The following is a 26361-nucleotide window of genomic DNA, read 5'->3' on the forward strand; positions in this document are numbered from 1 at the left end:
GATTTGTATGGAAGCACAAAAGACCTTGAGTCGCCAAAGCCATCCTGAGTAAAAAGAACAAGGCTGGAGGCATCACTCTGCCCGACTTCAAATTATACTACAAAGCGACAATAATCAAAATGGCATGGCATTGGCAGCAAAACAGACACACAGATCAGTGGAACAGAATCGAGAGTCCAGAATTAAACCCATGTTCAGATGGGCAAAAAATTTTCAACAGAGGAGCCAAAAACATACAGTGGAGAAAGGAAAGCCTCTTCAATAAATGGTGCTGGGAAAACTGGAAAGCCATCTGCAAAAAGAATGAAACTAGACTGTTGTGTATCACCACACACCAAAATTAACCCAAAGTGGATTAAAGACCTGAATATAAGACTGAATATAATGCATTGCATAGTAGAAAACATAGGAACTCAATTTATGGATCTTAGACTTAAAAGAGGATTTTATGAATTTGACCTCAAAAGCAAGGGAAAGCAAAGGAAAAGTAAAAGAGTGGGATTACATCAAACTTAAAAGCTTCTGCTCAGCTAAAGAAACTGTCAACAAGGTAAAGGGACAACCATCCGAATGGGAAAATATATTTGCAAGCACGCCTCCAGTAAGAGTTTAATATCCAAAATGTACAAAGAACTTGAAGAGGATGCAGAGAAAAAGGATCCCTCATACACTGCTGGTGGGACTGCAAATTAGTACAGCCACTAGGGAAAACAATATGGAGGTTCCTCAAAAAACTAAGAATTGTTCTACCATATGATCCAGCAATCCCTCTACTGGGTATTTACCCCAAAGACTTGAAAACATATATCCGAAAAGATATTTGCACACTGATGTTCATAGCAGCATTATTTATCATAACCAGGACTTAGAAGCAACCAAAGCGTCCTACAGTAGATGATTGGCTAAAGAAGCTTTGGTACATATATACAATGGAATATTGCTCATCTATAAGAAGGGATGAAATACTGCCATTTGTGACAACATGGATGGACCTTAAGATAATCATGCTAAGTGAAATAAGCCAGAAAGAAAGGTGAAAACCACATGATATCACTTATATGTGGGATATAAACCTAAAAGCAACAAACAAACATGACAAACAGACTCATGGACATGGACTATAGACTAGTGGTTACCAGAGGGAAGGGAGGAGGCAGGAAGGAGAGGTAGACGGGGTAAAAGGGCTCAAATATATGGTGATAGAAGGAAATGTAAGTGGCGGTGAACATAAATTGCAAAATATATACGACATACTGTTGAATTGTACATTTGAAATTTACTGGATTTCGTTAACCAATGTCACCATAATAAAAAAATAAATAAATAAAGGAAAAATAGATAAAAGAAAGTTAAGGTTGATATTCCCAGGAACTGAGAAAAGTGGTCATGATTTAATCAGTCAGTCTTGATTGTAATTGTTGCCATGTGTGTTGTGGCACTGTGTACTGTTAGCGGTAAGTCATTCTTGCAAATAAAACAAATATTAGTACACTAATGTGAATAGTATACTTAATACAAATTCTCCGCGTAGTGTTTCAGGAAATAACAATAGCATGTGGTTTTCAAGAACAATTTTCTTTTGTGGTATACACATTACTTTTAGGTTCTGTGGGTTCTCCATTGCTGATAATCATTTGGAATCACATTTCTGCCATGTTGTTTACTAGTGCTGCCACTCCTGAGCAAGCCATATAGAACTCCCTCTCTAATCTGCCATTTTTGTGGAGGTGGGGGGGCAATATATGCTTTATATTTTTAAGTAGTTCTTGAATGTAGTCAAAATTTCATGAATATCTATCTGTACTTTAGATATAATCTTTTCTAAGCAAGATTTATAATTTGTTTACTATTAGGATAGAGTGTAATCAAATACTCACTTCTTTCTCCCAGCTGCTATCAAGAGTTCCTGAAGAGTGGAGAATGTCCCTAATAATTGACCATATATGTGTATATATATTTAAGAAATGCACGTCCCTTCCTCCACAACACAAATAAGAACTTAAGCTCTGGAATATTTCCAACTCTATCACTTTGCTACTTTGGCAAACTTTAACTGAATATCATATTCCTTCATTTTAAAAATGGTGCAACAAAAACAATAATAATATAATAACAATAGCAACTCAGTTTGGGGGAAGTTGAAAACAAAATGCATGTAAAGGTTAAGCCTTAACAGTGTTGGGCATATTAGCAACATTTAGGAAATTTTACTACTAATTATCACTGTCCTATGCAGTTCATAATTCTGGACATGTAGTAATCTAACCACTTGTTGAATTCTTTCTTTAGATGATTTTCAGCCTAACTTGTTTCCATAGGATAGTAACACCTCTGAATGTTATCAGTTAATTGTCTTATGTTTCTAACTGTTGTAAGTGGAAATATTTCTCTTCTTGAAAATTCTGTTGGTATTCTCATTTAACTACATGCCATTTGTTTTGCTTTAGGGCGGAGATGCGTGAGAGTGGAAGACATGGCAGAGAACTTGAAGAACATTTCTGCTTTTTAGCACTTCCTCAGAGTGATGTGGCTGAGATATATCAGAATGGAATAAGTACCAAAGCATCTACATTGAAGATATTAGGAAATCCTCTTCTTGGAATTTATATATTTAGACATGTTGATGTTGCCTTGAATTATGCTCATACTAGAAGCATTACTGTAGAAAGTATTATAATTTTTAAGGTAGGTAGCATAATACAAATGTTAAATTATACTGTTTGTTTTAAATTGACCTGAACATATCTTCCTTTCAATCTGAATTATTAATGTTTTAAGTTACATAAATTAAGTAATAATTATATTTATCATCATCATCATCATCATCATTCAAAATTTTCTCCAATTTCTGATTCTGATTGGAGAAAATGAAACAAAAATTCAAGCAAGCAAAGGCAACTTTTAGTGTCTTTGTCTTCCCAATGTGTATTTTTTCTGTCTTAATTGACTCTCCTTTCTTTTGTTCAGACTCTAATGCCAGAGTGTTTTAAGTATCCTTTTTCAGAACATTGATTATAATTATTGTGGCTTAAGCTAAAGTTACTAAACTCTTACTGTTTAATTTAGTTAAAAGTATTGTACAATGTTAATTTCTTAGTTTTAATAATTTTACCATGCTTATATAAGATGTCAATATTAGGAAAAGCTGAACTGTTTTTGCAACTAGTACTAATTGACGTTTCTATCCACAATGTGTGGGAGTGCTTGTTATCTCACACCCTCACTAACTTCGTATATTATACTTTAAAAAAAAAATCGCCAGCTAAAAAAAAAATCGTCGCCAGTCTAATAAGTGATAGTTTCTCATTGGCACAGTTTTTTTTCGTTTTTACAGTTATTGCTCAGTTTAAACATTCTGCATATATATATTGACAATATTTAGTGAATTGCCTATAAATATTCTTTGGCAGTTTCTTGTTTTTTTCTTTTTCTTTTTTTTTTTTTTTTTTTTTGGTTATTTGTATAATTCATTAATGTGTATCTCGAAAGCTAGGCTTTTCTCTGTAACATTTCATATAACTATGGAACATTTGCCAAAACTAAGAAATTAATATTGTACATGTCAATTATATCTCAATAAAAAATAAATAGAAATTTAAAAATTATAAAATAAAATGAAAAGAAAGTAATATCGATTAAGAGTACTATTAACTACAGACTTTGTTCAGTTTTTGTTAGTTTTTCCACTAATTTTTTTTCTCTTTTGGTATCCAAATGTAGGATTCCACATTACATTTAGTACTGTTTTTAATTTTGAATGAATGCATTAGCATATTAGAAAAACAATAATAGAATTGCTGACTTTAAATAAAATGTGTACTTGTTTTCATATTAATTCCATTTTCTTCCTCATTATCTTTTATCAAGTAGTCATGTTCATGTTCCTTTTTAAGTTTTATATTCATTTATTTTTGATATACAGAAGTTTTTTAATATTTTACAGTGAAGTCTATGTTTTTGGTTTATGGTTTCTTGGCACACAAGCTTAGATAAGAATTCTCACTTCGAGATCAGATAAAGATTTGCTGATAGTTTTTCTACAATGTTTGTATTATAAATATATAGCTTGTGTGTTATTTTGGTTTATAGATTAAGGAAGGAGCTTATTTTTTCAGTTGTTTCATAGCACCTATTGAATAATCTGGTTTTGCTTCACTTATTTCAAATGGTACTTTTAACATTATACTGTGTTTTTATAGATGAGTGGACTTGCCTAGGCTTTTTATTTTGTCCAGTTCCCCATCAACCCCATCTTTTCTAGTGGTAGAACCAGCCTTTTAAAATTTGTTAAATATCTGGAAGTACAAGTCACCTGTCCTGTTCTATCGTTCTCTATATCTGACCTAAAAATTTTTTTCAGAATTTTTTTTCCAAAATTTTCTCGGGTATTCTTATTTGTTTAGTCTTCCAGATAAGTTTTCAGCCTAAAACTCATTTCTGAAAATATATTTGCTGAAATTTTTATTGGGATTACTATAGTCGTAGAGTTTAATTTGGAAGAAATCCATCTAGGACATGGATTGTTTCCATTCATATTTCTTTCTTTAAAAAAGAGAACTAGCTTCATTCTTCAATTATGAGAGTTTAAAGTGTTTCAGTCTATTTTTATGGACCTCCTTTTTGCCTTTTTTTAAGGTTCTCTTTGGAAAAGTGAAGAAAATTCAGCCTTCAGTGGATAAAAACAAAGTTTCTTTGGATCCCTCTCCTAACTTTGATTGCCATATGTCAAGAAGTACACCTTCTCTGAAAGATACCATTGAGCTACAAGCCTACAGTTCAGCAGTATGTTAACTTTTTAGTCCAGTTGACTACTTGAAAGTCACACACTTCACATTGTATAATACAGAACTTAAAACAACTTTCCGAAATATTAAAGGAAAATCTTTTAAGTCATTTAATATAATATGACCTTAAATAAATGGATAGTGAAAGATGTTTTAAAATTTGTGATCGGAGAATGTCAGTAGTTTTCAAATTTATATTTAACTTTGTTCAAAGTAAAGTGGCTACTTGTATTTAGATGTTTCGTAGATTAATTCCTATCTTGCAAAACATGCCAACTTTTTTTAAACAAGGCTATTTTGAATAATGTTATTGATCCTTTTTACTTTGCAGAGGAGGCTTTTGTGTCAGTCATTACATGTGAAACAATAATTTTCTTTCATATGTTGCTGAGATAGGCCTTTAATCTTCTACAGAAGATTAAATTATATATAATCATGTATGATTAAATAAAGATAACCTTCTAGAAGTTTATATGTGCTTGCACCTATAAAATGTATTAAGCTATGGTTATTTTCCTAATTAACTTTTCCAACTAAATAAAATATAGTATAGTGGTTCACAGCACATGCAAAACATTGGACTTCTAATGGAAAAATACTTTTTAAATTTAAAAATAGATTGTATCTGCTCCTGTCAGCATTTTCCAACCAAGGAAAAAATATATGGTAGGGAAAAAATGTATATAGCTTCAAAAAAATTAGGATTGAGAGACAAAGAAAGACCCAGTAATCCCAATTCTGGGTATTTATCTGAAGAAACCTAAAATACAACTTCAAAGGGATATGTACATCTATATGTTTATTGCAGCATTATTTACAGTAGCCAAGATGTGGAGGCAACCTGGGTATTCATCACTGGATGAATGGATAAAGAAGAGGTGATACGTATATACAATGGCATATTACTTAGCCATAAAAAAGAATGAAATCTTGCCATTTGTAACAACATGGATAGACCTAGAGGGTATTTTGCTAAGTGTAGTAAGACAGAGAAAGACAAATGTCATATAATTTCACTTATATGTGGAATCTAGAGAGCAGGATAAATGAATAGACAATAGTCATGGATATGTAGAGTATAGTATGGGGAGTGTAGTCAGTAATATTGTAGTAGCTATGCAGGGTGTCAGATAGGTACTGGATTTACTTCATAAGTTACAGAAATGTCTAATCACTGTTGTACACCTGAAGCTAATATTGAATGTGAACTGTAATTGAAAAAATAAATATGTGTATGTACATACACACACATATATATGTAAACTAGGGTTAAAGAAGATGAGGAGAGAGGTGGGTATATGGAAGCAGATGAATAAATACATCATGCAGTTATATTAGTTTTTTTAAATATGAGCTTTTATTCAAGCTAAAATTAATCAACATAAAAATATTATTTTTTCTTCATCTTTCAGGTATACTTCTATGAATACAATGTTTTTTCAAAGCCAGTAGATAAACCTAGACAGTGTCTTCCATATGCAATTATAACAGTAAAATTTATTGGTCAAAAAGTAGATAATGGGCACCTTATGACATCCTTGAGATTCCTCTCAACGGGATTTCCTAAGAGGGCTGGTAAGATACATGTATTATTCTACTTCAGTAATATTTTTGCTAGTTTTACAACTTCTGGATATTATTCTATAATATATTCTGAATCTCTAAGCAAAATAGTTGTGCTTTACCTATTTTAAATTTTCTATATCTAGAATTACATTGTAGATATTTTTGTGACTTATTTAGCTCAATGTATTTGTGTGATTCTTCCATGCTGATGTATAACTAGTTTCTTCATTTTCATTCATACATATGTGTACACATACACACACAGCATTCTGTTTTGTGACTGGGGATATTTGGACACATTCCAGTTTTATTCATTTTCCAGACATTGCTATTTTAAACATTCATGTAAGTGTCTCAGTGCCTATGTGCAAGAGTTTTTCAGTAGAGTGTACATCCACATGAGGAATGTGCAATGCAATCCAAGGATGATGTCAACATACTTTTCAAAAATGATTGCATCAGGTTACATAATTAATCTATATTCTTGCCAACACATGTACTTTTTAGAAATGTTTGTTTCTGCCAGCCTAGTGAGGGTGATAAGCAATCGATATCATCTCTAAAAGAAACGTTATCATATCCATTTCCCCTCAGTCTCTCCACCCCTAAGCAATCACTAATCTGCTTTCTGTTTCTATGGATTTGCCTGTTCTGGGCACTTCGTGTAAGTGAAGTCAAATATGTGGCCTTGCATGACTGGTGACTTTCACTTAACAGTATTTTCAAGGTTCTTGCAAGTTACAGCATGTATCAGTACTTCATTCCTTTTTATGAAATTATGTTTCATTGTATAAATACATTACCTTATATTTGTCCATCATTAGTTGATGGACATTTGGGTTGTTTCCACTTTTTTAGCAATTATGAATAATTCTGCTATGAACATTCTTGTACGAGTTTCGGTATAGACATGTGTTTTCATTTCTCTTGGGTAAATAGCTGGATGTAGAGTTGCTGAGTTATATGATAACTCTATATTAACCATTAGAGGAATTGCCAGACTGTTTTTCAAAGTGGCTGCACCATTTACATTCACACCAGCAGTGTATGAGTTAAGATTTCTTCGCTTCTTTGATAACGTGCTATTATCTGACATTTTGATTATAGCCATCCTAGTGGGCGTGAAGTGAAGATTTTAGGGTATAAGTTTTACACTTCTTTGTTAAATTTATTCCTACGTATGCTATTCTTTTATCTTACAGTAAATAGTTATTTCATCAATTTCATTTTCGTATTGCTCATTGCAAGTATATATAAATAATGTTGATTTTTGTGTATCCTGCAGCCTTGTTGATCTCATTATTAGTTCTAGTTTTTAGTGGTTTACTTATACAAGATCAGGTCATCTGCAAATAGAGATAGTTTTACTTCTTTCTTTCCAAACTGGATGCCTTTTATTTTTCTTGCCTAATTGTTCTGGCTAGGACTTCCAGTGGAATGTTTAATAGACATTCTTGTCTTATTCCTGAGCTTAGAGGGAAAGCATCCATCTTTCACCAGTAAGTATGATGTTAGCTGTGGGGTTTTTTTGATGTCTTTTATCATGTTAAGTAAGTTCCCTTCTATGCCTAGGTCTTTGAGTGTTTTTATTGTGAAAGATTTTGTCAAATGTTTTTGGTGTGTCTTATTGAGGTCATCGTGTTGTTTTTATTTTCACTCTGTTACTGTGGTATATCACACTGATTTTCAGATGTAAAGCAAACCTTACATTCTTGAGATAAATCCCATATAGCCTTGGTATACAATTCATTTTCTATGTTGCTGGAATCAGTTTACTACTAATTTGTTGACTTTTATGTCCATATTCATAAGAGATATTGACTTGTAGATTTCTTGTGATGTCTTTGATTTTGGTGTGAGAGTAGTACTGGTCTCTTAAGATAGTTGGGAAGTGATTCCTTCTCTTCCATTGTTTTAGGAAGAATTTGTGAAGAATTGGCATTAATTCTTCTTTAAATACTTGATAGACTTCACAAGTGATGCCATTTGAGGCTGGGCTTTTTTTTGTGGGAAGTTTAAAAAAATTTTTTTTTTTACTAATTTAGTTTCTTCATTTACTGTAGGCCCATTCAGATTTTATCTTTCTTCTTCAGTTTTGTTGGTTTTGTCTTTGTAGGAATTTGCCCATTTCATCTAACCTATCTAATTTATTGGCATACCATTATTCATAGTATTTCTTTATAGTACTTTTTATTTCTATAAGGTCAGTAGTAACATCCTCTCTCTAATTTGTGATTCTACTGATTTGAGTCTTCTCTGTTTTTTTCTTGGTCTGTATGTCAATTTTGTCGATCTTTTTAAAGAACCAACTTTAGACTCATTAGGGTTTTTTTCCTCCCTATTTTTTTATTCTCTATTTTATTACTCTTGCTATTCATTATTTTCTATTTGCTTTAGGTTTAGTTTGTTCTTCTCTTTCTGCTATCTTAAGGTGGAAGGTTAGGTCATTGATTTGAAATCTTTCTTTGTTAATACATGCATTTACAGCTATAAATTTCACTGTAAGTACTGTTTTAGCTATATCCCATAAGTTTGGGTATATTGTATCTTCATTGTCATTCAGCTCAAAGTATTTTCTAATTTTCTCTTTTGATTTCTTAATTGACCCATTAGTTCTTTAGAAGTATGTAGTTCAACCTCTGTGTATTTGTAAACTTCCCAAATTTCCTGCTGTTGATTTCTTATTTCATTCTATTGTGGTTGGAGAGCATAATTTGTATTATTCTTTTCTTTTAATTTATTGAGATTTATTTTGTAGCCTAACAAATGGTCTGTCCTGGAGAATGTTCAATGTGCACTTAAGAAGAATGGATATTTTGCTGTTGTTGGGTAGTGTGTTCTACAGATGTCTATCAGGTCTAGTTGATTTATAGTTTGCTCAAATTTCTGTTTGATCTGCCTGGTTATTCTTATCTACATTATCCCTCTGTTGGAAGGCTTAAAATTGAGACATTAGATAAGGACCTTTCCTCCACTTCTACTTCAGCCCATCCATAGTCTTGCTTTATTACTTTAATCCAAGGATGATGCCTGTCAGCATGATAAACTTTGAGGATTACCAATATTATGCCCATAGTCAAGGCCACATGCATTGGTCATCACAATCATCTTCCTCTAGAGTACTGTAGACCTATGCCGTCCTGTACAGTAACCGTTAGTTATATGTGACTGCTTAAATTTAAGTTAGTTAAAATCAAATTAAATTAAAATTTTAATTTCTCAGTTACACCAGGCATATTTCAAGTGCTCAGTAACCACATTTATCTGTTGGCTACTGTATTGGATAGCACTGATATAAAGAACATTTCCATCACCATAGAATATATAGTGCTCATAACTTTATTAGTTTGCTTTGTTAATTGAAATGTCATCTTGTTACAACTTCTTATATTGTTGAAGATGTTGGGTTCTCCACTTTTCATGTATTATTTAATGAAAATGCCCCAAATAATAAATTTAAAACGACTTTATTTTAAACAACGTAACATAGTGATTAAGGTTCTGTTGCCTATAAACTGTGATCCTAGGCAAGTCACTCTTAACTTCACTTCCTCATCAATAAAATGGAAATGTTATAAAGATTAAATGAGTGAATAAACATAAGGCACTTAGAAAAACCGTCCTTGGCAGCCACACTAAGTACTTTATAAGTCATCCACATTATATGTTAATATGCATTTACCATATATTTATGAAATTTGAGATTATTAAATAAATTTAAGTGATTAGGTTTCTCTTCCCATGTTGGTTTGCCTTTAATTTTTGTAATAACTGCATAACATTCTTTTTCTAGGGCATTTTTTTATAGCATGTACACATGGTACTTTTATAATGATTGATATGTCATATTTATTTAACTAGTCCCATATTGATAAGTTTCTAGCTTTCAGCTGTCTTGAATTACTGTACTAAAAATTCTTGTACATATATCAAAGGTATTAATGCAAGTAAAAGTGCTGGGTATAGATGATTATACATTATATTTTGATGTCTACTGTAGATTTTCTTTCCCAGGAAATTAGTACCAATTTATACTCCCATAAACAGTATGAAGGAGTGCTTACATATGCAGAGTATTAATTATCCTCCCAAATCTTTGCCAATTAAAAAATTTTAAATATGAATCATATTGTTTATTTAGTGGGATTGAACATCTTTTTGTTTGCTGACAGTTTTCATTTAATCTGTGATTCTTTTGTTCATATACTTTGTCCACTTTTCTATTGTGTTCTTTTTATTAATCTTTTGAATGTTCCTATATACTCTTTATGTATTCTAACATATCTAGTGATGTACTAAGTTGTCTCATTCGAAATATACTTTCTTTCAGTTTATTGAGTTTCGTTGATTGTGTATTTTGGCTATTAAAATATTTAATTTATATGTAACTGCCATCATTTTTTAATTTTTGGTTTTCTGCTTTCTAGTCATGCTTAAAAAGTACTTTCCTATCCCAAGATTATAAAACTATTCCTCCATATTTCCTTCTAATATTTTTATGGTTTTTATTTATTAACAATGAATTTTATTTTATTTTTGTATAAGGAGGTATCTGAATCTACCTTTCATTTTTCTGTTTACTATAGCTCCCTCTCAAGAACTACATCTCTGTTTGTGGTCATATTTATACTATAGCTTACTGAGATTAAAAAATATAATCACAAATCGTTATAGAATTTAAAAATTCAACAAATCAATCTTTTACTATATTATGGGGGAAAAAACGTCATGGTACTTCCTAGTGGTCTTTTAATGTATTGTGAAAAAGAACTTTTATAGTACTTCCCGGTAATGTGATTATAACTTTATGTATGTCATAAATCTCACAAGCAATTTCTCATCATTAATTTCTGTTTTAATAAAGGTGTTTTATGGTGTTCTTAGCTATGAATACTTTCTGAATACTTGCTAAATATGCATTTTGATAAGTCCCTTTGTTATAACATGAAGTTATTTCTGAAATTTTAAGAATACATTTTTATGAATTATAAAAGAAAATTTGCTTTTATTTTCTGTGTTTTATTTACATATACTATTTGCAGGAATATTTGTTTCACTGTGCAGCAGGGGTAGTGGTTTGCTTTGGCTGCTAGGAAGGATTTTGTGGAACCTTTTGATCTTTTTCTCTCCTACTTCTCCACATTATTTCTCTTTCCTTTCAGTTTTTTGTTCTCCAGCAATAGAGGGGAAACAAGCAAGGTAACAGTAGTTAGAGGGAGACAATTTTACCTATTAACATGTAGATTCTATTATTAAATATTTGAATATAGGAAATTAATATGAGAAGTACCTAGCCTATGATCAACATTTTTATTCCTATTTAATTTTTCTGTTTCTTAATATTTGACAGAATCCAAGTTTTTTTATGGCAAATACTTCCTTTAGTAAAGTCTCCAGGACAGAGTTTCATGCTCCATCATTTACACTGTATTGGTTTGTAATTCATCCTCTTCTCTCTTCATTTTTTCTGCTGAGAACATTCTCTATTCATCTAGGATATTTGATGAATTTTCAGTTAAAATCACTCATGACATAGTTTACTTGTATTAATAGAGTTGTATGTAGAAGTACTTTTTCTTCCTATTTTTTTCTTATTTTCTTATTATTTCCACAGAAAGAACATGCTCTCTGAATAACTGTACAGTGGCCAAAAGGATTGGAAAAGGAAAAGATGCTACAGTCATCTTTGAGCATTTCAGGAAACCTGTAGATCCATTTGTTCAGGAAAACTGTTCATGCAATGCACTAAATTTAGAGATAAATCCTTCCAGCTCAAATATTTCTAATTCCTATGGAAATGTGCAAAGTGGGAACATTTCTGCACTTGAAACATGCAGTGGACACATGGATTACAATTTAACAGAATGTAGAGACACTTCTCAAGTACATGCATATGATTCAGGTCTTTCACTTATTCCCAGTGATACCAGAGAAAGTATTAGTGATGATCTCTTGTTAAATTGGACGCATCTTAAAAATATTTTAAGTAGTCTTTCTGGTGCTTTTCCCCTTTATAATAATGCTGGCTCGAGCACAGTTATTACTTCAAAACTCATCAAAGACCCAAGACTGATGAGGAGAGAAGAAAGCATGAGAAAACATAATATGACAGCTTTAAATGAGCTTTTGCCATTTGGGAAGAGTTTAGATTTTGTTAATCCAGAAATAAACCTGTCTGTGCCAACTAATTCTGCCTCCTCATCTGAAGTCATGCCTGGTGACCATGCTATTCTTAGGAATTGTTTGGATACCTCTTGCTTCAAAATTTCTTTTGATGATTCACAATCTCAGACTCACAAAATGGGCTCTAAGAACTGTGATTATACAACTTCCAATAAAATTACCATGGAAGGACATTGTCAGGGCCAAGACAATTTTCCATTTCCAATGTGTCTGTCAAATGTCATTTCAGAAGTTGAAAACCAAAAACACAGTGAGGAAAAAGCCCAGCAATCTCAACAGAGAATCAACATCCCACTTTTAATGGAACAAAATAGTGAGCCATTTAACTCTTATAAATCAGTGAATACTTGTACAAAAGGGTATAATAGTCACATTTCTCAGGAATCACAGTCTTCTAATTTAAAAACTATATATCAGACTGGTCACCAGATGTCTACAGTTTTTTCATTCCAAGGGAAAGAAAGCATACCTGAGTACATTCAAAATATTGGAAAGGTGAGAAGCTTCACTGGCCCAGAAGACAATTCCAGATATGGAAGAGAGCAAAATTTGTGGAAAGAAATTCATAATTATTGTGCTAATGAAACAAAAACCAGTCCAGTAGATAGTTACATTTCTTTGCACCAAGAATACGAAGAGGATGAGAGTCTTCATTCTTTTGAGAAAGACTATGATCAAATATTAATCACTCGGGATTTAGAAATATCAAAACCTTCCGCATCTACTACAAAGGAAAAGTATGAGTTAGATTGTCTAGCATTGGAATTACAAAGTAATCCTACTGCAAGAGTGGAGAGCCTTTCACAAAAGCATCTTCAATACTCTTTGGCATATGAAGGTAACATTCATACAAGTTTTGCCATTTCTCAGAAACTAATGGAACAGAAGTTGGAAAAACCAAATCAGAAGAACTGTGTTAGCATTGTAACTGATGCTTTCCAGGAAGCAAAAGACATTCTCCAAACCAAAGAATTGCCCCTTGGTACAGTTACTTCATCTCATGACATTAAAATAGCTCATGACAATTCAAATTGCAACATAGCTAGAGAAAATATGTATGTCCATAGGAAAAATGAAAATGATCCAGTGTCATTAGAGAACATTCAGAGAGACAGCAAAGGAACCCCTCAAATTGATGATAAAGGTCAAGATCATACTCTGTTCTGTTATGCACAGTTGAATAATGATATACACCTGAATACTGATTTCAGAGAACAAAGAAATAATAACGAAAACCAAAATGAGGCTAAAGAGAAAGATACTGTTTCATCTACAGAAAACAACATAGCAAATATATGCAGAAATGAGGAGCAAAGTTTTCATACAAACAAAAATTTCACCAATATGGATGAAAGGAGGGAGAATACAAATTACAATAGTGTAGAATTTCTGAGTTCTGAAGAATTTTCTACCATGTTTAATCTGACTTGGAAAAAATATGCATCACCAGAAACTGCATTATTAGAAACTGAAGATACTATCACTGCCATAAAACAAGAAGATACTCAAAATACCAGAAGGAATATAAAGCCTTTGGCTTCCATATTTCCCAAAATTGCAGGTTCTTCAGTGCATGTAGACTCAAATGCTGTAGTCCAGATAACTGGTACTATAGTGCCCTCAGACACAAATCATGAATACCAAAGATACCAGTTTAAAGAAACTTGTTCTTCTGAGTTTCCAGATTTCCATTTGTTAGTAAAACACAGGGTTTCTAATTGTGAAATGGATATAGATAAAAATAAATTAAATGAGTCTTTTCATCATTCATTAAGTGACAACTTAGTTCTTCAAAGTTTTGAATTGGAAAATGAGATTGAAATAGGATCAGAACAGTGTGATGATGCTTTTCTGTTTCGACAAGATACTCCTAGCCATGGAAATACACTATATGAAGAATTTAGGGCCTCATATGAGGCTCTGAAGTCTCGTATTGATTGGGAAGGTCTTTTAGGAAGCAATAATGGGGAGAAGGAAGTTTTGAAAAGCACCACAAGAAGAGAGAACAATGATCAGCATTACTCTGAGGAAAGTAATTGTTTTTATCCCTCTATACAAAAAAACAAAACAGAGTTCTTCAACCCAATTTTACTTCCAGATCTACAAGTTAGAATTACTAATATAGTTATGCCAGAATTCAGTGCCACTATTAAATCCCTTGCAATGAAAGATAATTTTGATAAATATGTAACTGAAGCCAGAAAAACAGAAATAAATGAGGAGGAGAAAGTTCCAGGATTTGAAATTTATTCCCAGTGTTCTGGTGAAAATTCAGATTATCCTTGTGAAGATGAATTTGGTAATATAAGGCAAGAATCGAGACTAGTGAATAAGTCAGAAATCTCACTTTCTTTCGACTTGAGTCATAATACACACATGAATCACATGCCTGAAGAACAAAACAGTGGAACTTTGCTTACTGAATCTTCTAATGCCACAACAATAAGTAACAAAAGCATATATCCCCTTACAGAGTCAAAAACTGATTATAATGATACTAGAAGTAAAAAGGACACAGAATCAAGAATTAGCAAAAGAAAGCCACATACACCTTTTAGGGACCAGAACATACCACGTAATGACCTAAGACATCATGAAATTTGTGAAAAGAGGAGGAGGCTAACCAGTCCAGACGCATTTGAATGTTTTTCTTCATTATCTGAAGGACGAATTAAAACCTTTTCAAGGTCAGAAAAACACATTAGGAGTGTTTTGGATATTCTAAACAGTGAAGCATCTTTATGTAAAAGCAAACGTCTTTCCAAAAAACTTGACAGAGCTGTTCTTCACTTAAAAAAAGCTCATAGAAGAGTTCACACATCTTTGCAGCTTATAGCTAAAGTGGGAGAAAAAAGAAAGAGCCCATTACCAAAAGCATATGCAATAATATGCAATAATTTCTGGGAAAGTTGTGACCTTCAAGGTTATAGTTCTTTTTCTGAAAGAAGATACTATTCCACTAAGCATTTTTTGTCAAAAAGAAAAAATGACAAACCTGGAGAGAAAAGAGCTTTGGAATATGAAGTTGATAAATCATTAACTCATGTATCAAAGTACAAGACTTACAAAACAAATGGAGAGAGAATAACAAAGTGCTTTTCTAAGAAAAATGTGTCCAGCAGTGTCTCAAGAAGTCACACCACTATTCACGTGACAGAATTTTGTGATCAAGAATACCCTGAGTCACAGTTATCCCTGTGCTCCTCATCCCAAAGTACAAGTCAGTCGGCTTATGACACAAGCAGTAAGAGAAATCCAAGATCATCTGAACTTCAACCCTCTTCTGGAAACATTGGGTGCCTCTTTTCCCCAGACTGCCCAGATGAGAAACTAACCGAAAAAGAAAATCAAATTGACATAAAGTCTTTGTCTAACATTAGTAAATATGAAAAGCTTGAGAACCATTCAGAACATAATGAAGATGCAATAAAAGACAATGTCGAGGCTACTGAAATAATAAATAAAAGTAATTCAGTATCTTTAAGATGCATAAATGAAAACAATTTAAGTTTTAGCACAGACAAAAATTATGATGCAGCTTGTATAGCTCACACAGAGGTGAAAACTGACATAGTTATTTCAGTCTTAGAATCAAATGTGAAGCACTTTTTAAACGTTGATATCTACAAACCAGATAACCTTATTTTATCTGGTTATAAAAGAAACCTGGAAGTAGATCTTCCTGCAGAAAAATGGACAGCTCCTAATGAGAGCTCCAAACCAGGCGCTATTACAGGAAGCATCCTTATGGACCCATTAAATCTAACTCCAGTGACAAGCAAAAAGTGTTACAGTATTCCTCAATTGTTGTCAACTGCTCCAATGACAGATAGTGAGAGAGAATCTTCGAAATCTTATTTGGAGAAACAGGGAAGTTTTGCTGTAGATTCTTTTGCAGCATCCACCAATGTACCACACTGTCAGCAAGGATGTGGTGGAAAGGAGCAGGAGCTTCTTAAGACAGAACAGTCCTCTCCAAGTAGTTGTTTCCATGTAGATGGGAATGAAACAAATGTTATTGAGAATTCTGATTTGGATCTCATACCAATAACTGAAGAAAGTAAAAGTCATAGGAAAAATGTAATGAAAAGACTGTCCTCCAGTGATAGTTCTCTGCTCTTGAAAGGTAATGTAAAGAGTTCTTCAAAAAAATGTATTGCAAAGAAAAACATTCAGGACAGAAAAACGAGGAAAGTTAAACAACCAGAAAAAGCAAAAGATTCAGTTCACAAAAAAAGCATGACTGAAGGATCAACTGTTAAGACTGAGTACAGAAATCAAAAGAATAAGATTTTAGAAGCAAGTTACTTAAGTGAGAAAACAGTTAAAAATAACTTGATTGATTCTCACCTAAGCATTAAAAATAGTACTGAGGCAATCTCTTTGAATAACACAGTTTCTAATCAGCTTAACAAAAGAGAGAAAAAGGGGAGAGTTAAAGTTAGTAATGGCTCTCAGTCTCACTCCACCTTACATTCGGAAATAGCCTGTAATTCCAAACCAGACATTATAGGAATGAATCATATGCCTGTTTCATATGCTCACTCTGAAAACTCCAAAGTCACTACTCCTCAAAAGAAGCCTACATTATACACGAATGAATTAAAAGAAAAACATTGCTCAGCTAATCATTTGGGTCTTATAGGTAGGCTAGATCAAATTTTGAGGAGGGCAGATGAAGCATCATCTTTGCAGAGTCTACAGGAAGAAACCAAGGTTTGTCAAAACATTCTCCCTTTATTTGTTGGAGCTTTTGAAAGAAAGCAAGAATGTTCACTTGAACAAATCTTGATTTCAAGAGAACTGTTGGTAGAACAAAACGTGTGGAATAATTGCAAACACATATTAAAACCGTGTGCTGTTGACTCCTTGGTAGAACTCCAAATGATGATGGAAACTGTCCAATTCATTGAAAACAAAAAAAGGCTCTTAAGAAGTGAACCCACATTCCGAAGCCTGCTTTGGTATGATGAGACATTGTACAGTGAGCTGCTTGGCAAGCCACGTGGATTTCAACAACAATCCAATTTCTATCCTGCTTTTCAAGGAAGGTTAAAATATAATGCGTTCTGTGAGTTACAGAACTATCATGATCAATTAATTGAACTGTTTGAAGAAACCAAAAGGGAAAACCGTTCATACTATGCAGTCTTAAAATACAAACGACAGATTAATGAATGTGAGGCAATATTGAAGCATTGTTATGATTGCTTTGACTTTTCTCTTTCTGTTCCATTTACCTGTGGAGTTAACTTTGGAGATAGTTTAGGAGACCTAGAAACCTTAAGAAAAAGCACTTTAAAGTTGATCAGCATGTATGGGCACTCTCCTAAAGTTGATTCCTGTCCAGGAAAACAAGACCATCTGTGGATTATCATTGAAATGATCTCCTCAAAAGTTAATTTTATCAAGAGCAGTGAGGCAGTAGGTATTAAAATATCTCTTTATGGTCTGGAACATATCTTTTTTGATGCTGCGAAAAGTCTTGTTTGGAAAGAGAAGAGACAGTCTTTCAGCAAAAAATGCTCAGGACAGAAGAACAAAGAAACACTACTCAGAATGAATCAACATTCTTTTTCTAAGCTGCAAAAGATATGTGATACATTGTCTAAAGATTTAAGCAGTGAACAAGTTTCCAACATTGGACTTGAGAATACTGTGATTGCTTCCAGAAAGTCAAATGATCTAATAAACAAAGCAACAATTAGCATAGAAAACTGTAGATTTAACAATATGTTGCTTTCACACCCAGATATTTGTTGTATTAGTGAAATGTTGGATCAAGCTGAATTTGCAGACTTTGAAAAATTACAAGAACTCACTTTGAAGTGTGCTGATCACTTAGAAAATTTAAAAAAGTACTTTCATGTGCTGCAAGAAGATAACTTAGATAATATTTTCATCACAGAAGAAAACGTTTTGGATGTGGTAAAAAGTCACAACCACGATGCTGTAATTTTAAAACCTGAAGCTATTGAAACCTATATTGAAATTGCCATGCTCTCTGAAACAATGCATTTTCTTAAAAACTCAATGGCAAAGAAACTAGACAAACAGAGATTTCGAGGTATGCTTTGGTTTGATTTGTCACTTCTTCCTGATCTGGTTCAATGCCAAGAAAAAATGGCTTCCTTTTCATTTCTTAAAGATAACTCAAAAGATTGTCTTTGGAAAGTGATAGAGACTGCTATTTCTGAATGTAAGAAAGATTTGGATATTACCTGCAAATATAATGAAGCTGTTAATTGCTCATATGCTCTTCATTTGTTCTCAAGAGAACTGGAAGAACTTTCAGAAATAAAAAAACTTTTAAAGAAGTCTAAGTATTCAGTTTCCACATATATTGACTTTGTGCCATATATAGCATCCATAAATTACGGAAGCACTGTGATGGAGTTAGAATATAACTACAGTCAGTTTTCTACGTTGCTCAAAAATTTAACGGCTTCCCCTCGGAAAGATTTAGGGAAAATGGCCCATGTTATGAAAGTCATGAAAACTATTGAACATATGAAGATAATATGTGCTAAAAATGCTGAATTAACCGTTTCCTTTATCCTATGCCAAATACTGCATAATAGAAAGAAGACTAATGGTCTGAAGAGAAAAGAAAAAGTGAATGTTCCTGTAAAACCTAGGAAGAATATCAGTAAATCCAGTACTTGTATGAAGGTAGCCTCAACTTCAGAATGTGTTATGAAAAATGTTTCAAATTCTTCTAAAAAACGACCTATTACTTTAGACAAATGTAAAGACTCTCAGAAACAAGAGAAAAGCACTACTGTTTCCAGCTGTAAAAAACAAAAGGTAATGAATGTTTCAAAATGAAACCTATGTAGTAGTCTTTTTGAGAACAAGTCTAGTCTAAGCAAATAAGTAATTTGCAGAACGGTAAAAATCGAGAATGCTTTAAATATTGCCTTGCAAAATCAATTTACTAAAGTATTGGATTCAACAATTTATATTATCTATTAAGATATAAATGATTATATGAGAGATGCAAATGTCTTTTAAATTTACAAACTAAATTATTTAACTTAGAAACTCTTTCTTGGAAGGATGTGAATTTTAATGACTTGTTAAGTGAAGGTCCAATATTATGAATGTGAGCTAAGTGAATGACCAAGTATTTGCTGAATAGCTTCTATATAACAAAGCTATACTTAACGTAGCAAATGTTAAAAACTGGCTAATAGAGCCTTTGTTTTTGACCATTATCATCTACAAGGGAAAATAGAACAGATATTTTTAAATAGATGATTATGAAAGAGTTAGAAGAAGTCCTACGTAAACACATTTTAAGAAAATTTATACAGCATTTATTGTGTGCTTGGCACTGTTGTAATAATTGCACAGATATTCTTTTTATTTTCAAAAGACCGATGATATAGGTACTATAATTGTCTTATTTAAAGGTCTGGAAAATGAGACATAGAAAGGTTAAATAACTTTCCCAAGGTCACAGAGTTAGTAATGGGAGAGCCCAGATGTAAAACCAGGTGGTGTGACTCCAGAGCCCATTCTGACAGTTGCCCTTACTTTTTGAGGATTTCTCAGTTTAGAAGTAAAGAAAGAAAAACCTATATGCAAAATGAAAAGTAGGATTCTTTCTCAGCTTGGTCTGGTTGTATCCATTAGTTTAAACTAGTTTTAGAGAGTAGGAAACTAATTTATTATACTGCATTTATAGGAAAATGCTTAAACTACCAGTTTATAAACATATTTCCAAAGCACAACAAGAACACAAGTTGTGTACTCCACTTTGAGTGAAATGAGGGTAATACTAAAAAGGTGTTGTAAATAGTGAGAAGAAAAGCCAGAAAATATTAGAAAAGGTTTATTTGTTGATTTCATGGAAGAACACAAACCAAAGCTTTGCTCTGTAGGAAAAAAACATTATTGATGAATGTAAGAATGAAGGAGGGTATCTAAGTTACAGAAAATAAAATATGAGTAAGGACACAATGCTTTTTGACCTTTTTTGAGAAATGAGTTTAAAATTAAGCCTGGAACAAAAATGAAACTTAGTGGACAAGAGTAAGCTAAGGATGGAGATGAACATTGTTTCAGATTATCAAATGTCTTACATATAGGCCTAAGGAGTTTGGACTTTATATATATTGAGGGATGATGCCCTGTGAAATACGCTTTTTTCCCCCAATGATTTAAAGGTGGAGATTCTGAGTACAGTTAGAAGTATAAGTCATCTAGGGCTTAAAACTATTATACAGAAAAAGAAAGGAAAATTCATTTGACAGACATTACTTTTAATGGGGCTTAGTGACTGGTTTACTAAAAGGTATAAAAGGGGGAGCAGTGTTACAAAATGTGGGAATAAAAAGAATTTTGCAAATTTCTTTTTTAAAAAGTGTCTCCAAAAATTGATGACTTATGGAAAGTCACTGCTTTCTGAAGGGAAGGATTATTAGTGAATGTAGTTTTAAACAGTACATTTTAGATGATGACAGAACAAGCAATTGCAAATATCTGATATTAAAATAATAAATATTCATATTTTATTTTAAACCATCACCAATGTATGTTTACCTTGTATCTTTTAAACATAGGTTAACATGAAAGATGTCACAAAAATCAACAGAGAAAAGGCAACGTTCAAGCATCCAAGGTAGGAGTTGCTATCAGCCCTAGCTGAAGAAAAACAAATAAATTGAGCACACATTAAGGAACAAGACTAAAACATTTATTTATGCACCTCTGTTAGATCATGCATGTAACTTAGGGGACAAGAGTAAGCTAAGGAAAGAGAAGAAAGTTTCAGATTATGTAGTGTCTTAAGTAAGGTCTAAAGAGTTTGAACTTCATTCTTTAAGTATTGAAGGATGGTGTCCTGTGAAATGTTTTGTCAATGATGTAAAGGGTAAGGAGATTCTAAGTACAGTAAGAAGTAGTAAGTCAGCCAGGGCTTAGAAAAGAGTGATGTTTTACATAACAAAAAGTAAAATTCATATTTGATAGACATTAAAGAATTGATGGGGCTTAGTGACTGTTTTACTAAAAAGGGCATAGAAGAATTAGACAAGTGATTAGATTGACTTTTTAAAAACTGTGTACTTTACAAAACAGTCACATTTCAAAATTGGTTAAAAAGATATAAATTGCCAACTTATATTACTAGTCATAGACAAACACACATATTATAAATGAACCAGTGTTTCATAAAATGTTTAACACCATACTGTAGGAAGACTATGATTTCAAAATAAAGGCTAGCTCTTTAAACTGAATTTATTTTTATGAAAAGGTACGTTATTTACATTTTTCTCATTTTGACATGAAGTGGCACCACTACACTTGCTGACCATCTCTTGTTTCATTCAACTGTAAGATTGTCAATTTATGATAAGCTTTCTTTTCTTCCGTCTTCCATTTTATGAAGGTGAATGAGTAATATAGAATAAAATAAATAAGCACCTTCATTTCTGTCATACTTGGTTTTGCTTCTTTAAATACAGCATTTTATTTACTACATTTCTAGAATCCTTTTCCTGGCACATATGACTCTTTGAATAGTTGTGTAGTGACATAAAGATGAAGGGGCTATTAGAAGTATAACATAAACCAGTTCCATAATCATCTTAGTCTTGGTAACTAAGTATAGGTATTTGCTGCTCAAAGAATCAAACTTTGTCTCACTTAGCAGGAAGATGCATTATAATATAAGTTAATATAAGGTGTTATCTTAGAAGAATATCCTCTAAAGAACAAACCGTAGAGGCAGCTGTTAATCTATAAGGTCAAAACATCGCTGAAATACATGGCAAGTGTGATAAAGTTAAAATTGTACTTTCCAGAAACTCTGTCAAAGTATTATATGAGGTTGGATGATGCTGTAGGATGTCATTAAAGAGTCTTTTAAGGAAGCTGAGTTAAATAAAGGGCTTTTAGTTTCATAAGTGGAATATACAAATTTGAAGCTAAAGATTAATTTCTCTTGTCTGTGGAGTAGTGGTTACTTTTTTCTTTTTAACATGGTCTTTACCATATGTAATTAAAAGAATTTGATTAGATATAACGATATAATTACCTCAGGGACCTGTATTAACTGTTTGTCTCTACAAATTCTCATAATGGATGCTTCCTTCAGCCTACTTGAGACTGTCTAAATTTAGGTAGGAATGCAAGGATATTGAAGTGGCAAGGATTTTGGAGGTCTGCTTTTCCTATTCTTTGAACAGACAAAATATCTTAGTAGTTTGTGATAACAGAAAATGACCTTTTTGGGGGGAGGGGCACATCTGGTAGTTTCAAGTAGAGAAGATTGTCTCTGGATTGGAGGTATATGAATTAGAAATTATACTACAGATTTTCTAAAGGCCCCTATCAGGAAATGTCCAAAGCATAAAATAATTTTTTTAGCATATTGCAGCACTGTATATTTCCAAAATATCTATTTGAAACGTGGAGTATATCACGTTCGGCAGGAAAAATGTCTAGATTCAAACAAAGGTAGTAAAACTGGGGGAATATGTTACTTGTATACTGCTAATAGAAAGAAAATGTAAATCCTTAAGATCTCTTGAATAAAAATTTCAAATATATACTTATACTAAAATTTTGCAACTGTATATTTAAAATTGTTCGTATATATGTGTTAAACCTAATAGGACCACAAGATCTCATCCCAGAAGTAAAAATGAAATAGGACCAAGTTCATGTGACAATCTGAAAAGAAACCACGTATCTCCAAAAAAGGTTGAAATGCAAAGATCACTGCCTGGCTCATCTTTACCTTTAAAGTACCTAAAAGACACTTGCATGTTGAAGTTGGAGGGAAAAATAGATTTAACTAATATTTCATCTGATATTTCAGAAGATTTCACTGGACAACAGGAAAACTTAAATAGCATAAAGAGAAGAGATCTGACTTTTAGTGCTGCTGAAACAAAAAGTGATAAGGATTGTCCTCCTGTAATTTGTGACCAAAAAAGTATAGATGGCACACTTTCAAAAGATGATGAAACACCTTCCCAAAACTTACTTAAGAATTTTTCAGATCCTGCAGAGAAATCTTGTCCCTCAGACATAAAACCAGGAACTGATGCTTCTCTTCTACCTCATGCATCAGTGCTTGTAAAGCCTATTTTTCCTTTTGTGACAGATATCCATGCCAATTTAGAAATGAATGACACTGTCTTTGAAAGTCAGAATAACGAAATATTAAATTCATCTATTAAAAATTCTACATGCACCAATTCTCCAGAACCCATATTTATCCAGAACAAAATTCCTGTTCTGCAAATAAATGAAACACAGCCTGCAAAAACTGAGTCAGAAGACAAATATGTGAAAGATACATTGAATCCCAGTACTGTACCTGTTGAAGAGAATATAACTGTTAATGTTGATCAAACAGCAGAATGCTCTTTTTATGAGCAACGGAATAATGAAAATTCAAAAATCCTAACTCAGAATGCTGCCGCATATTGGAATGAACTTCCACAGCCTGCATGTACCCCAGTATATAATTCTTCTGCACACTCATTTGGAACTTCATATCCTTACTATGCTTGGTGTGTTTATCATTACAGTAGCAGCAATGGCAATTCCATTACCCAAACTTACCAAGGAGTAACATCGTATGAAGTACAGCCACCTTCTTCTGAGATGTTGACTGCAGTTCCAAGTACTATACAAAATACACATTCTAATCTTTTGTACTCTCAATATTTTGGTTATTTTGCTGGACAGCCACAAGCATATAACTTTGTGCCAGCAAGTGGATATTGTCAATCTCGAACGCCTGTTTCTGTCAATTTTCAGCAGCCAGCTTTTTCACAGTATGCTTCCTATCAGCCATTACCACAAGCTGCATACCCTTATCCTCCAGACTCAGGTGTGCTTCCAGAAGTTCCTTGGACTTATGGTGAGTTACACAAGTTTTAATGCTTGTTTCATTGAGGTTTTGCTTTTGTCTTTGTATATTTATGTAAATGAAATTTACAAGGGATGATACATAGCAGTCATTTTTCTGTGCAGATTGTGGAATAGTTCAAATATCAGAGTTGAATCATATTGCCAAGTGGATATCTAGTTGTTAAAGATGCAATAAAAAGAATTGTTACTATCATTAATATAACAAAACCCAACTCTCGGGAATAATTAAGAAAATTAGTTAATTCATACTATGAAATGTGATACAACCATTGAAGAGTTTATAAAAGTTTTTAATGACAGTTTTTAAAACTATCATATAAATTGACCTATGTAAGCAAAGAAATACATAGAAATATTGACATGAAGTACACTAACATTTTAACTTGTCTGCCTCTGGATGATAAAATTTGGGGTGTGTGGAAAGTGTTTTTCTGTATTTTCTAAGATATCCTACTGGGAACAAATATTATTTTGATAAATAGAGGAGAAAAAATAAGTCAAAAACCAGAGTGAAAAAGAGACTTCAATCGGATAAAGCAAAATTTCTCTTTCTCTCTGTATTCTAATATATCTTCTTGGCAGAAGTGAAAATGAAGTTAATTGAGATGTGTTGATAGAACAACTTGGTAGTTTGGCACTGGAACCTGAAAAGTTTTCCTTTAAACATAAGTCTATTTGTAAAAATTATTATTAGAATATAGATATTAAAATTAAATAGAAATGTGTTTTACCAGAGTTAAAGCAAAATTTAAAACAATTATTCATAATTCTGCAAAAACTGCAGTTACCTGCTAACACTCAAATATTCTACCACTAGAGGTAAAGTGTACTGTAAATAAAGTTAATCTCAGTGTCTTAAACAGAGAAATATAAGAGAATTTCTTTTCAATTCAAGTTGTTTCTCAGTCCTACATTGTCTTAAAAATTAATAAGTAGAAAAAATTAATTGAATTAATTTATTCATTTGTCTGAATTGACAAGAAGCAGCCTGTTAACATAGTTCTATTCCTAATTAAGAAAAATGATCAGGGCAGCATAGAGAATATAGGTAATAATGTTGTAATAACTGTGTGTGGTGACAGATGGTCACTTAGACTTGTCATGATGATCACTTCGTTAGTTACATAAATGGCTAATCATTATATTGTATACTTGAAACTAACATAACATTGTATGTCAACTAATTTTAAAATGAATTAAGAGAAAAGAAATAACCCATGATCTAAAGGAGTTTCACAAAAAGGGGAAAAAAAGAAATCTGATCACAGGAGGAGCTCTGCATTGGAATTGGCACTGGCACCCTGTCACTTATAGGATAAAATTCAGATTAACTTGGAATGCGGAACCCTTCACAGTCCTGTATATACAGCCTCATCTCCCACCACTTCCACCTTTGTATTCGAGCCACAATGAATGTCTTACTATTCTCCCATGTGACAATTCCTCTGGTATTTCCATGGTACTTTCTGTGTGCATTTCTCATGTGATAAGGCTTGTGAGAATTGTGTAGTATTGTGATTATCTGTGTATCATTCCCTTCCCTGCCTGCCCATCAAATGAGTTTAAACTGGACTGGAATTTTTCACCAAAAATGGAACCTGAAAAATAACTCTAAAGGAGGGGAGAACGAAGCAGGAGGTGGGGTGAGGGAGTAAATGACTGTGCTTTTCCTTTTTGGTTAATTTGATACACTGCTGCTGCTGCTGCTGTAATGGTAAACACACCAAGCATAGATGTGGCAAACCTGTATATTAAAGTAGACATTTTAATTTCTGGAATGGGAAACCTCGAATGTAGTCGTTTTATAAAGATTCTCATAGAGCTTTCTTGTGTTCTTAAGAATTGAGCTGTTTGTGATGCTAAAAAAGATATCTCTAGAATCAAGTCCATCTTTCATTCTCAAAAATTTGAATTGTTACCTCCTTGGTTATAT

General features: G+C 32.7%; 1 protein-coding gene across 1 annotated transcript in view; it reads left to right on the plus strand.

Moving 5' to 3' along the window:
• The window catches only part of TEX15 (testis expressed 15, meiosis and synapsis associated), a 60221-nt gene that overhangs the window by 18521 nt on the left and 15339 nt on the right, over positions 1-26361 (plus strand). Inside the window, exons 3-8 of the mRNA XM_025050022.1 lie at positions 2448-2685; positions 4636-4782; positions 6197-6359; positions 11965-19340; positions 21101-21159; positions 23159-24417. Of these exons, the coding sequence (XP_024905790.1) occupies positions 2448-2685; positions 4636-4782; positions 6197-6359; positions 11965-19340; positions 21101-21159; positions 23159-24417 (9242 nt within the window). The remainder of the gene's footprint in view (positions 1-2447; positions 2686-4635; positions 4783-6196; positions 6360-11964; positions 19341-21100; positions 21160-23158; positions 24418-26361) is intronic.

Source organism: Pteropus alecto, unplaced genomic scaffold (assembly GCF_000325575.1).
Source record: "Pteropus alecto unplaced genomic scaffold, ASM32557v1 scaffold24, whole genome shotgun sequence".
In the NCBI taxonomy this organism is placed as follows: domain Eukaryota; kingdom Metazoa; phylum Chordata; class Mammalia; order Chiroptera; family Pteropodidae; genus Pteropus; species Pteropus alecto.